Source organism: Colobus angolensis, unplaced genomic scaffold (assembly GCF_000951035.1).
Source record: "Colobus angolensis palliatus isolate OR3802 unplaced genomic scaffold, Cang.pa_1.0 Scaffold16, whole genome shotgun sequence".
In the NCBI taxonomy this organism is placed as follows: Eukaryota; Metazoa; Chordata; class Mammalia; order Primates; family Cercopithecidae; genus Colobus; species Colobus angolensis.
In genome coordinates, this window is record NW_012114710.1 from 5,784,032 (window position 1) to 5,798,750 (window position 14,719).

The 14,719-nt window shown below is 36.3% G+C and overlaps 1 protein-coding gene across 2 annotated transcripts in view; it reads right to left on the minus strand.

Annotated features, from left to right (window-relative positions):
- SLC26A7 (solute carrier family 26 (anion exchanger), member 7) overlaps nucleotides 1–14,719 on the minus strand; it is a 153,323-nt gene that overhangs the window by 46,767 nt on the left and 91,837 nt on the right. For both annotated transcript variants that reach the window (XM_011937061.1, XM_011937060.1), the window contains exons 7-9: nucleotides 12,028–12,110; nucleotides 9,325–9,472; nucleotides 7,569–7,682 (exon numbers count right to left, since the gene is read on the minus strand). In XM_011937061.1, coding sequence (XP_011792451.1) covers nucleotides 7,569–7,682; nucleotides 9,325–9,472; nucleotides 12,028–12,110 — 345 coding nt within the window. The remainder of the gene's footprint in view (nucleotides 1–7,568; nucleotides 7,683–9,324; nucleotides 9,473–12,027; nucleotides 12,111–14,719) is intronic.

Genomic DNA, 14,719 nt, shown 5'->3' on the forward strand with positions numbered 1-14,719 from the left:
TGTACCCTAGAACTTAAAGTATAATAATAATAATAAATAAATAAATAAATAAATAAATAAATAAATAAAAATATGGATGAAATTCAAAATCATTGAGCTAATGAAAGAACCTAAACACAAAAGACTACATACTATAAGATTTCATATATATGACATCCTAAAAAAAGATAAATTATAGGATGCTAGAGGCTGAAGGTAGAGGCAAAGAATTAACTACAAAGGAGTATGAGAAAACTTTTTACGGTGATAGAAATATTCTACATCTTGATTTTACTTGTTAAACAGTAATTTTTTTTTCAAAAAAGTGAACCATATACCTTAAAATGATAAATTTTACTATATCTAAATTATACCTCCATAAACCTTATTTTTAGTAATAATAATAAAAAAAAAAAGAAACCTGGGAAGAGATCTCTAACAATTGCTTACATGCGTATGTCCACACCCAGGGTCAGTCTAGCACCAGCACTTGTCCTAACCTGGTACTCTTAAAAGGTGTATATATGGGAAAAGGGAGAGTGGAGTGGCAGTAGCTGTAATTATTCTGCTAAGCAAGCAGTCGTTCAGGGCCTTTCCCTGTTGGGAGAGGCTGAGGGAGTCTGTTCTCCCTTCCATAGTTTGTGTAACTCATCACAAACACTCTTCAGCATACAAAGGGGAAAATCAATTCTTACTTGGGAATTAAATCAATAGGGGAACTAATGATTGCCCATAAAAGAAGTTATAGTACACCAAATCGTCACTACACTGATCATTTAGGAGTAATTGGTGATTTTACATAAGAATTTTTAAACAATAAAATATGATGCCTGTCATTCTACTAGACTGCAAACAGGTAGGTGTCAGAGTGCAGCTCACAGGATCCAGTCAGAGAGCTCAATCAGTGATCCAGTAAATCCATGCTTATATGAAAAGAAAAAAATACTAACAGCTAAGGTTTATTTTAAGACAAAAGACAATGGCATGTACCCTTTTTGTGGGACACTTCACTCATATCTTTACAATGTACCTGACACCAAAGCCCTAAATCTTAGGAGATGGAATGAACTTTGGACAGTTGCAGTTGCAACTACTTGGAAGGATCTGAGACACAGAGAGGCAAAGTCATTATGCCAAGGTCATAGAACTACGGAGTTCGAAAGCATGACGGTAATATGAAATATGTACTGAATTGGGATCCAAGAACACCAAATATATTTTAAGGTTCCCAAATTTATTATAATACACTAAAGCTGTTATAGAAATTACAACCTAACCAAATAATTCTATTTTAAAACAGTAAATCACAACTACATTTGGGCTTTTCTCTAATAATATTTATCTTTTATTTACATGGTGCTTTGTATGTTCATCAACAACAATTGAACTACAATTTCAGTCTTGTAATCAAAATAAGTCAAGAGTTAAATGGATCTTATTTGGGAAAGGGTGACAAACTATGGGTGAAAAAGACTGTTTACCTTAAATGGTAAGTCATGTAATGAAATAGACCATAAGCAAATGGATTATGTTAGCTCCCTTAATGCATTTGCCTCATCATTGTTGATGCCCTTGGTCAAAAGATAAGTTCATCTAATCAGACAAGAAACTCTTACCAGCTCTGCGCAGCGTATATACTCCCCAGTCATGGAAATTTATAATATTATAGTGTCTGCCCTCAAAGCTCTCAAAATACTGGTATTCATTCTCTTCATAAAGAAGAAGCCAGGACACTGATATTTGGATTTGTAAAAATATCTTTGAGATTATACAATGAAAGCCATCATTCCATAATTGGCCAACTCAGTACATTCAAAAAGAGCTCAAATTAAGATCAGATATTTGTAGCGTATAAAATAGAATTCTCTAACTTCAGGATTCCATAATAACCCACTTAAGCTACATTTCAAGTATCATCTACTTTCTTCGTATGTTTTACTTGGCATATGAGGTAATATTTTCTTGCATTTCTCTGACCTACCTTGAGAAAAATTTGAAAAACAAGTTAAAACCGGAACAAAAGAGATGAGCTTGTTCCTTTCTTAACTGCAGAAAACAAAACAAAACTTGCTCCTTCTTAATAAGTTTCAGGTTGGCTTCTACTGCAATTAGTAAAACGTTCACACAATTACCCACTGGGCAAACACTGGCTAGGATTTTACTCTTTAACTCTTTCCATGTCATACCAACTAAATGTCCAAATATATTTTTGCTTGAAAATCATAACTACTGATATTTAAGAGTTAATTCTGCATAAAAGATAATGAAATAATCTATATTTTATTCTTGTTATGTTCTCAAACAATTATTTTATATGCTGTATGTTAGTTACAAAGATGACCGTACATGCATTTTTATTATCCATACCTTTATATTTGGTTGGGAGTGGAGGGAGATACCAGTCATTTACTTCCTAAGTAGTTGTCAAAGAATGCGTTCTTGAACTCACTGCATGCGCAGTCTTGTGGAAAGTAGCGGAATGGCAAAAGAAATGGGAAAGGGCAGAAAGAAAAAAAGAGAGAGATGACATTGGATAACTAAAGCTAGATTAAGAAGGTTTTAAAGGAGATGAAAGCAATTAGTCAAATTTTGAAAGAATAAAGGAATACAGTTTGGTGAATTAGAATGCAGAGACAATCTCAGTGTTGCAGAAAAACATGCCAGCTGTTGTTTTCAGTTGTGGCTGAGCTGCCTGTGCAGCAGATGCAGTCTCTCATCCCTCCTGGTTATGCCTCCCCAGCTCCCTGCAGAGCACCAGTGGATCTCCTCTGTTGGAAGTGAAGAGAAACATGCAGGGAAGAAAGCCAGGGGACACTGAGCTGCCTCCCATACTTAACCGTTCTTTACAGGGAAGGAGAAAAGGAAGAAGTGTAACATTTTTTTGCGCTATTTGTCTAATCTGTGCCACAAATTTCTTATTCTCTTAAAGGCCTTTCTTAGATATGCATGCTTTGGATGTCACATCTAAAAGGGGTCACTGTAAAAAGGGTTTCTTCATAAAGGAAGATAGAATTGTGTGTAATAACCAGGGCACTTGGTATTACATGATCAGTAACTCTTGTTCCAATTCAAACATTTGGTTTCATTTTCTAAAGCACTGAAAGTCTTTACCATCAGCTCAGTTCTAGATAAAATTGTCCTAAATTCACTGTCAAAGCAGCCACATATGGCTCTTGAGGACTTGAAATGTGGCTAGTTCATATTAAGGTATACTGAAATCTAAAATACCAGATTTTGAAGCCTTGTTCCAAGAAGAAAGTAATGTTAAAATATCATTAATAACTTTTAAATTATTAACTTTGAAATATTAATATTAAAATGATAATATTCTGACTCCACTAGGTAAATTAAAACATAAAATAAAAGTTATCAATTTCTTGTACTTCAAAATGTGGCTACTAGAAAATTTAAATTATCTGTGTAGCTCATATTATGTTTCTGTACAATGCTTCTCTAAAGTGTATGATCCTAAGCCTGGTTTTAAATGGGATTTTCTGTAAATGTGCGATATTAAGCAGTAATAAAAAAAAAAACTGTCCAGCTTGACCAGTCTCTTCTAATGTCAGCAAAACTGGTAGTTTTCTCTTACAGTTATTGGAAGCTCTCATTTCTCATTCATTCTTTTCTGTAGTAGTTATCTAACACCTACCACATGCCAGGTCCTGGGCTAGCCACTGAGGATACACTGAACCAAACCAGACAAGGTTTTGTGTTCTCCAGTAGCTTTAAGTCAAGGATAGAAGGGTGACATCAATCACATAATCACACTAATGAACATTTAATGTCAAATAGCCCTAAGGACATTGACAAAGAGGAACACGACAGAACCAGAAGTGGCAGTGAGATACGAAGGATGGGAGGAATTCACATAGAGAGGAAGGGAAAGGCAGCCTCAAAGACAAAGGGAACAGACACTGGAACCCACAAGGGCTGGAGAAGGACTAGGTCTGAGAATGAGGCAGAGAACAGGCCAAGAGGAGGCTGTGCCAGGAGGCACTCAGTGCCTGGTAGACAGCAGAATGGTCTGAATTCTAAGACCCATGCAAAGCCTTTTAAGGGCTTTAAGCAAAAATAACATGATCACATTTGCATTTTGTAAAGATAACTTTCCACAGAAATACCATTTCTACAGAAATACCAGAAATGTTTCTGAGTAAAAGTCAGTTGGTAAATTCATTAACAAGTGTAAGATGATAATCACTGATCCTTTGATTGGTTGTCATTAGCCTAAAAATTGAAGATTGTTTGTCATCTACGTCAATTTACGGGATATAAATCTAGTCCCTAAGAGAGTCAGAGCCATTTAAGGGGTTCTTCTGTGAAGTCATGTTACATAGAAAATTGCTTTCACAAATAGCCTATTTAGAACAAAACTTTTAAGGCTTGGCTTGCATAGTGCTTTCTCGGAACCATGTCAGTAATCAGTTTTACCCACATAAACTTAACACTTGCAATGTTAAAGGTCTGAAATGACTACCATGGGAAAGCATCTTCAATTTGAGTATGCACATTAAATCATATTCTTTCCCTGTGCAATTTAATGGGAGCTGTAGAAAAGATTAGTGACCATCTCAACAAGCAAAGGAGCATGAAAATATTCTGCCACTGAGCTTTGTTTTCCTGGACTACTGTTTTGTCAGATATCTTTCATTTCTTTTGAAGTCTGATGAATAGAATATCAAGCAGAAAAATAAATTCCTATTAAATAAAAAGTGCTTAGAAACGTTCTGTTGTACTAGTCATTCAAACGTGTGGCCTCCAGAACAGAGAAGAGAAGGGGCGCTGCTTTATCCCAACCATATTAATCAAACATATGTACACCCAACTCAAGTAAAAAAAAAAAAATCCCAAATTTAAAATAAGCATAAAGCTTTCTCAAATTATTCTCTTTCGGACACACAATATTAAAGATTACAAAGATGAATCATACAGTTTGATTATTACTAAAATAATAATTAGAAAAGCAGGGAAATGCCTAAGGAAACCCCAGTTATGGAACACATTCAAAGTGGAAACACTTCGAAGATTCTATTTCAACCTTCTCTGCCCACATGATAAATGAATATGTTAACTTGTTCAAGATCCTGCCGCACAGTGAAGGGGCAACTTGGACTAGAAAACCATCTCATTGCATCTCGACCATACTAGGATGTTTTAATATTAAATGTTAAGAAACAGTTCCAAACATATTTAATTATTTTTTAAATAATACTAATAATAAAATCAATGATCACTGTTAACATTTTAAGGATATTTAGTGCTCAAGCATTGCGCTAAATAAGCATTATTTACTCCTTTAGTTGTTGCAGTAATTCTACTTTAACAACCAAGTCTACTTATGCCAGAGAGGTCAAGTTACTTGTGCAAAGTCACTTCACTAGTGGTGGGGCCGAGGTACAAGCCCAGGCTCCGGAGCCTAACGCCGAACCACTCACTGTGTTTATTGAGCCTGACTATGAAGAGAGAAACATAATACATTCACTCTGGTAAGAAACCAGGAAGAAATTACTATAGAATCCAGCTGGCACAATAACTCACACCGGTAATCCCAACACTGGGAGTCTGAGGTTGGAGGATTTCTCAAAGCCAGGAGTTCAAAATAAGCCTGGTCAACAAAGCAAGACCCTTATCTGTACTAAGAATTGAAGAAAAAAAAAAAAATACGCAAGTGTGGTGGTGCATGCCTGTTATTCCAGCTACTCTGGATACTGAGGTGAAAGGATCACTTCAGCCCACGAGTTTGAGGCTACAGTGAGCTGTAGTGGTGCCACTGCACTCCAGCCTGGGCAACAGAGCAAGACTCTGCCAAAAAAAAAAAAAAAAAAAAACTGCTATAGGAACCTAGGATTTTACAGATAGAAGAGTCATCAGAGTGGGGAATAATATTTAAGTTCACTGCATATTAAACCTTCAAATTTAGATCACAAAAATTTGAGAGTATAGTTTGCAAAAACATTTACACCACTACAAAAGATGACCCTACACTTGAAAATCCTAGCTGTGTAAAAATCCATCAGATTATTTGTGCCATATAAACCAAGGTTGAATGAGGATTTTACTTCTTAGCTGATGAGTTGTGGCAATTATTTGTCAAATTACAATACATTCAGCATTGGTTACTGCTTCCTTTCATGTACTCTATGATACACTGATATGAGTTTTATTAGTTGGTGTTATGCTATATTTTAATTTAAATCTTTAAAGATTTAATTTAATCCCAGTGTTGGGATTACCGGTGTGAGTTATTGTGCCTGCTGGATTCTATAGTTATTTATTCCTGGTTTCTTACCAGAGTGAATGTATTATGTTTCTCCCTTCATAGTCAGGCTCAGTAAACACAGTGAGTGGTTCGGTGTTGGACTCCAGAACCTGGGCTTGTACCCTGGCCCCACCACTAGTGAAGTGACTTTGCACAAGATTTAAAGATATTTTAATATCTGCTGATCACTTGCCCACAAAGTGAAAAACCACATACTTTTCAAAATTAATTATTCTACAACCTAAAAAAGTATTCAATATGGAAGACTCCCAATGAATGTTTGAAATGGCACAAATAATGTGTTAAAGGTTCTCATCTGATTCCTATCTTAAACATAAATTGTTTTAATAATGGTTAGCTGTTAATGTTAATTTTTTACACTAAGATACTCATTATTTTTCTTATAAGAAATAGTGGCTAAGGACACAAGTTTTGGAGCAAATCTATCTGGGTTCCAATCTCAGCTCTGTCATTTACTACCTCTATGACCTGGGTAGGTTACTTTAACCTTCTTTTCCTCAACATTCTCATGTAGAAACTGAAGATAATAATTACACCTCCTTCTTAAGGTTACTAAATCATTACAGGTTTAATTTTTCATAGGATTAAACAAGTTCATTTGTAACAAAAATATGACAGCCAATGCCTGGCTCCACAACTCAATATCTTTTCCACCACCACCATCATCATCATCAATAGCATCATCTTCATCACTAGGATTGTCATCATCACCATTATCATCATCATCATCATCATCATCATCATCATCATCATCATCATCATCATCTTACCAGTACCCAGCAGAATGCCTGGTATATCACAGGCTCTCAATACATGTCAAATTGATGTTGAGTTCCTAAAAAATATAATAATTGTCTAACCTAAAATATGTGCTGATATCTTATCATACATTTAAATATCTGTACAACTCTATAGACAGAAATTTCAGTGTCAATAACTGATTTCTTTTTCATATAATCTATTTTATTTATTTAAAGGAAGTTAAAAATGGGAAAATGTCATGTTGACCATTTAGATTAGAAAGAAAGAGAGAGGCACCACTAGAGGGAGCTTTGGCCTCAAAGGTTGCTAACCACAAAGCTGCAATCTGTACAGAATTTTTTAGTTTGCTTGTTGAATCCTTAGCTTTCGGAAGTGTCATTTATAGGAAAGAGATGAGAGAGAGAAGGACTTTCTTAAAACAACTTAGAAAAAAATTAAATTGGTGAAAATAGTTTCAGGACTTTAAATAGAAGCTAGCTCTTCCCACTCTCCTAGAATGGGAGTAAAGGCCTAGCAGAACTTTGTCCCTGCGGAACAATTCAGTTACCTGTGTCTTTGCTCCTGTGCTGTACAGGCCAGCAGTCCTTCCCATGGCAGCAGCACTTGGTATGCAGAAGAAAAATGAAGAAACTATATTGCTGAGGCCATGGGCCAAAAATTCCTGCAAGATTCATAATGAGAGAATATAAAATATCTTAATCATAATCAACTTTTAGAGACTGCAGTTACAATTTGTCACATAATGAGGCTTGTTTATATTCAGATTTTGTTCTCCCCACCAGTTGGGATTCAACAATTACAATACAAATAGCTAACATTTATTGGGTGCTTACAATGAGCAAGTAATTGTTCTCAAGCACTTTAGTCTTTTAATCCTCATAACAACCTTATAGGGAAATACTATTTTTTGTAATGCTCTCTGTCATCAATTTCTCCTCCATCTTTAAGTCACCTCAGTCAGGTTTTTCTTCTCATCATTTCACAAATGACCTTCACAATGCTAAACCAATTATTCATTCTTGGCTTCCCTTGCCTAAAAGAGGCATTTGGCTGAGCACGGCAGCTCATGCCTACGATCCCAGCACTTTGGGAGGCTGAGGCAGGATGATCTCTTGAGGTTGGAAGCTTGAGACCAGCCTGAGCAACATAGCAAGGCCCCATGTTTTAAAAATGAAAAAAAAAAAGTTGCCAGGCATAGTGGTGCATGCCTGAAGTCTCAACTACTGGGGAGGCTAAGGTGGGAGAACGACTTGAGCCCAGGAGGTTGAGGTCGCAGTGAGCCACGATCATGCCACTCACTCCAGCCTGGTCAACAGAGTGAGCCTTATCTCTAGAAAAGAAAAATTTAAAATAAATAAATAAATGGAGGAGCTAAGCAGGTATTGGAGAGAACAGAATTCCCAGAAAAGGGAAGAGCAAGTGTAAATATCCGTAGCCAGAAGCATGACTAGTGGGTTCAAGGAGAAACAAGGTGGTGTTGCTAACACAGAGTATAAAAGGGTATGAGACCAAAGAGGAAAAGAATATTCACAGGTTATGTAGAGCCTTGTAAACCATGAGAGAGGCTCTTACTCTGAGTGTGACCGGAAGCCACTGGAAGGTTTCGAGTAAAAGAAAGACATGGTCTGCGTTGCTCACCATTGTATCCTTTGTACCTAGACCAGTGCCTGCTATACATTAGGTTCAACATATATCTGTGGAATGAATAAATCTACTTTTGTAAAGATGAGAAAATTGGCGCACAGAGAAGATTAAAGTCACATAGTGTGAAAATGAGATTTACACACAGGTAGTTCGATATTCATAAACTACCACACTGCAACTTCTCTGTAGACCAGCACAGCTCTGTAGAACCACCATGACAGGACTTGAAACAGGACATGGGCAAATGTATTTTCAGAAATATGATCAGTGTAATCTACATCCCTTGGTATTCTAAGAATAGACCCTCACATTCTTTAGGTTTTTTTACTAAAAGTAATACTAGTGTTATTTGTACTTAGAAATCCATAATTATTAAACATTAGCATGCAATAATAAATCTGTTTGGATTCTCTCCTAAAATCAAAAAGAACATCATGACACCTTTTATTTTAACAAAAATGAAAGGTATTATGAACCATCAATACCAGGTTTTTAGCTTCCTATGAATGATTTTGATATTTTTCTTTTGTTTTCTTCAACCCACTCTTGCTATACAGTTAGGAAAATTTTATTTTTCATAAGTTCAACATTTTTAGGATCTGGGAGTGCACAGTGCAGTGATACAACTGGAGTGGAGAGGGGCTGGGGGCACACTCCACCTGGTTGTCATCAATTGAATATTTGAATTTTTTGGCAGATCCTTGAGCAAGAGCCAGTGAGGCCACATAGCCTACAAGTGCCACTCCAAAAGCTTCAGTGATTACAGCAGAGAGGATGTTCATCGGGGGAGCTCTAGGTGAAGGAATTCTGTGGAAAGAAGGACCATATTGAAGTCATCAAACTTCATGTAATTTCTGTAACAACTTGCAATGAATTTAACTGTGGTAATGACTCTGAAGTTTACATAGACTAAGTGAAATACCCATGAGAAAACCAAACAGCCTTGCCCTTAGAAGCCCTTTGTTTTCAACATTATTTAGCAGAAAAGCAAAATTACAAGGAACACCACAGGGACAGCTCCATGCATTTAACTGGCATTTACGCCCAGGGAATTCAGATTACACCACAGAAATTCTGACTCTACAGAAATTTCCTGTATCAGAACAAAAGCAAATCTGGAGCATTCTTTCATTTGAACCTTTCCAAAATTTATTTGGCTGGTGTTGAAGACTGTATTTCCTCCCTTGAATACTACAGTGCTGTATGCAAACACTGGTTTACTGTGAGCTACAATTCTTGAGTTAATCCCTAAATTTGCCATTGAGTTCATTATCTTAACTACGTTTTTAACTCAATCCTTTCACAGTACACTTAACTATGCCTTACATCCATTAAGAAAAATATGTATAAAGGCTCCATCTAACTAACCCTCTGTTTCAAAATATAGGAACATAGTTGTTTTTCCATTTCAAAGAACTGTTTAAAATATTTTTCTCAAATAATACCCAGCCCTTGTCTAATTGTCTTTTGAAAACCGCTTGAGCCAAATTATCATTATTTATTTATCCCTGATGATTTCTTGGGAGACTTACCAAATAAATAAATAAATAAATAAATAAATCCCTTAGGCAATAGTGGAAGAAAACTGGAAGAGAATTCATGTTGATTTTTAATGCCCGGTATGTAAGTAGAATGCTTGGCCCTTTCATAATACCTATTTTACTTAATTCTCCCAACAACCTCCAAACCAAGCATCATTATACCCACTGTATGGAGAAGAAAACATTTTGAGAAAGGTTAGGTAATAGTTATCTAATATCACAAGGTGAATGGCAGAGCTGGAATGCAATCTCAGCTCGACTTCTGTTCAAAGCCATGTTCTTGTTATAATTCCTTTAGCAGAAGGGTCTGGAAAGGTCACTCAAAATAAAGGAGAATTAGAGGTGATGGAGGAGAGGCATGACTTTTTTTTATTTTAACCCACCGACTTAAGTTTACCATTAAGACAAATTGATTTGTATCATTACAGGTTATTATGCAATACAAAATCATTTCAAAGTAAAATAACTTAGTTTCATGAAGACTGAGTGAGCCTAATTATTAATAACAACAAAATGGCATAAAAGGAATAACAAATTGACTTTCAAAGGTAGAAAAGCAGGAATCTTCGAGAAAATTCAATTTGATTCATATAATCAACATTAGCCTATGTCTATATGTGCTAGAGACAGGATTTTTAACATTCCCTTTTTAATTCCTGAGAATTTTTCTACTGTTTCTCCATTTTCATGTAATTAGAAACCAAAATTTGGGATTGGAGGATAAAAATTTATAGGATTCAACAACTGTAACTTTGCCCCAAATTCATAATTATCAGTGTACATGTAATGCAGTCCATTCAAAGGGAATAACCCATAAGATACTGTCCTCCTTCCCTCATATACTTTCATTTTCTTTCAGCCCATATGTGGTACAACCTTTTGCTCATTTAGGGTGAACATCTCTTTTGTTAAACTCCTTCTTAGAGGCGAGACGAAGGCTAAAGCCAGCTAGGGAACTACTCCTTCTTCTCCACTTCTACTATTTCACGATTATATACTACCCAGGCCTAGGGTTTGCTATTTCAGATGATAATGGTCTACTTTTACTATGACTTAATTGAAATGAAAATAGTCATAGAATATGTGTGGTGGGGAAGAGATAGGGCTGACTAAATCCCAGATCATAACTAATTTGCAAAGTCAATGCCCTCTTTTTGTTAATAATATATTTGCAAATATTTCCCACACCTTTTACCTGAAGTAATGCTGAAGTAACATCCTTAGTAATAGGTGAAGTCTAGGAAGTTACTCTTTCTCGACACATGAAGTGTATGTTTCTATCATTTTGTAATAGAAATTAATTAGAATTAAGATTAAGAAAATGTGGCACATATACACCATGGAATACTATGCAGCCATAAAAAAGGATGAGTTTGCGTCCTTTGTAGGGACATGGATGCAGCTGGAAACCATCATCCTTAGCAAACTATCACAAGAAGAGAAAACCAAACACCGCATGTTCTCACTCATAGGTGGGAACTGAACAATGAGATCACTTGGACTCGGGAAGGGGAACATCACACACTGGGCTTATCATGGGGAGGGGGGAGGGGGGAGGGATTGCATTGGGGAGTTATACCTGATATAAATGATGAATTGATGGGTGCTGACGAGTTGATGGGTGCAGCACACCAACATTGCACAAGTATACATATGTAACAAACCTGCACGTTATGCACATGTACCCTAGAACTTAAAGTATAATAAAAAAAAAAAAAAAAGAAATGAAATATTCATACCCACCCACTCCCTGTCCCTTTCTCCATCAAAAACAAACAAACAAACAAATAATATTTTTTTTAAAAAAAAAGACTACATTACCCTTGTGGAATACGACCAACTACTTCTAATCCATATGCGTTTTCCATATTGGTGCAATAACAAGCAAATGATGCAGCAATAATCTGGGTGGTTCCATTCGCAAAAAGAAAAAATATACATTAATGACCTCTCAAACACCTTCAAACAATTTTTAAAAGTAAATATTGTTATCATGTCATATAAACATCAAGAATAATCTAGCAGTTGCACAGACTTTTAAAAATAAACAAAATAATAAAAGTCAAGAAGTCACTCAGTTTTGAGAGCACTGAGTCTCCAAATTAGATGACATCCCAATCATATGGCTTTTCTAATATCTTACCCTTGTCAACCTAATTATGTCCAATTTTGAAGGGGAAAAACTACAGGATACAGGAGTGTGTGTGTGTGCATGAAGACAGCACAATCCAACCTAATTGCTTGCCTCCCATTATATGAAGGGATGCTTCGTAAGACAGCACGTTTTCTCTCCATGACAGCAGCCTTTCAAGAGTTTGAGATATTGCATTAACATTCCTAATCCATGTTAGTAATCAATGATGATTTGCAGTCTCCTTGAATATTTTTAAATTTTTAGCTTTTATGATTTCTTATAGTGAAACATGCTGCTTCACAGCCTGCTGGGCTCAATGCTTTTAAAATGACCCCTATGGAGTTTCAGATACCCTATCCTTCTGTTACTGACATATGCTAAGAAAGGTTACACGTTCCCTGCCTATACCCATAATCATCTTTAATATGCATATCAAAGCCCAGTTCACCAGCCACTGCATTCTACTGTTTTCCATCGATTTTCATTTTTCTGATAATTTTAATAGATATTAAAAATTTCACATGATTATGGTATCAGTTTGGAGTAATTCATCTTGTAAAAGAGACATATCAATAATTCACTTAAAGTACAAATTTACAATATACATGGCCAGAAAAAAACTATAACAAATTCACACTAGCAAAATAGGGAATATCTAATAATCAATGCCCAATAATATAATTTTGTAGGTTTTTTCCCTATTCCTGTTGTTCTGTTCTCTGTGATGATATTTAGCTGAATTTGCAGAGGTTTTTAAAACATAAAATAGGCTTAAAAAGCAAAACACCCTGAAGACTTAAAGAAAAAGATAAAAAGCAACAAAACCATAAAGGTGATATTGTTAAACTTTATAAATATTGTGATACAATAGTAGCATTTTCTGAAGAAGCTAGTAATAGCTAAAGATTCAGGCTATTAGTTTAGAATCAGACATATTAATATATTTAAAAATTCCTATGCCAATTAATAAATTATAATTGCTCATAATCATCATGAAACATCTATTCTAGGTCAGAAAATAATGAGAGTTGTAGAGAAAATATGCCATAGCTACCAGATACTGGATTCTTATTGAAAATGGAAGTATACAGGGTGTTTCATACACAGTTAATATTAAAATTAAGTGCTCCATCTACTGAATTAGCCTTTCAGACAGTGTTTTATTCCTTGCTGTATTTCTTTACCAAAATTAAACTTTCCTTATCAGTTGAGTAATTGTTCCGTCTTCAATATTAATTCAATATGTGTGTATAAGGCCAGTACTGCCCTTAGACCTGGGCAAGAGGGGATTGCACCCCAGTTGTGACTAGTGCTTTAGAGCAGCAGTCCCCATCCTTTTTGTGCAAGACAATTTCTTCATGAACAAGGTTGGGAGAGGAGGTGGGAGATGGTTTGGGGATGATGAAGCTGTTCCCACCTCAGATTATCAGGCACTAGGTTCTCATAAGCAGCATGCAGCCTAGATCTCTCACATGCACAGTTCACAACAGGGTTTGTGTTCCTCTGAGAATCTAATGCTGCCACTGATCTGACAGGAGGCGGAGCTCAGGCAGTCATGTTCTTCTGCTGTGTGGCCAGGTTCCTAACAGTCCATGAACTGGTACCAGTCTATGGCCCAGAAGCTGGGGACCCCTGCTTCCAAGGGTTCTAATCTGACTTCTTCCAACTGTAGACTTTCCCACAAGAAGGGAGCTCTGTGGGAGTAGGGAGTTTGTGCCCAACTCAAACCTGTACCCTTCTTTCTGAAACACAATCTGGATACTCAAGAATCTATCATTCCCTGCCCAAATGGCCTTCTGCCTGCTTGCAGGGCACCTTCTGGAAGTTCATCCTCCCAGGGTGGCTCAAGAAAGTTGGCAAAGAGACAGTCGTAGTGGTGATGGAGTGGCGATGTGTTTGGAGCCTGGATGTGAGGACAGAGGTGTCCACACATATACATATGAATCCCCTGGCAGGTGGGATAGAGCTGGAAAGTGAAGAGAGGGAGCAGACCAAGAGGCTGGGTCTCCCCACTCTGCCCCATACTGGCAGAATATAAATGACTAGGAAAATTCTCTGTTCTAACCTGGCTTTCAAAGTCACCACTAAGGGATATTTGTCAACATAAGAAAACAGAATCTGTTATATTTAACATTTTGATCTATAACTTACAAGTATTGGGGCTTGCATTGGTACTTTTGCCTTGGGTCTTAGAAATGTTAGGGATAACACGTATATAAGGAATACCTTTAATCTTATTGTAAGAATAATTGTAACTGGTTTTGCAGAGAATAAGCAACTGTTTTACTACCAGCTTAACAGCCTTCCTCCCTAAGGTTATTTTCAATTTTTGGTTTTATGAAACTTATGCAATATAGCTTCCCAAGATATAATGAGCAT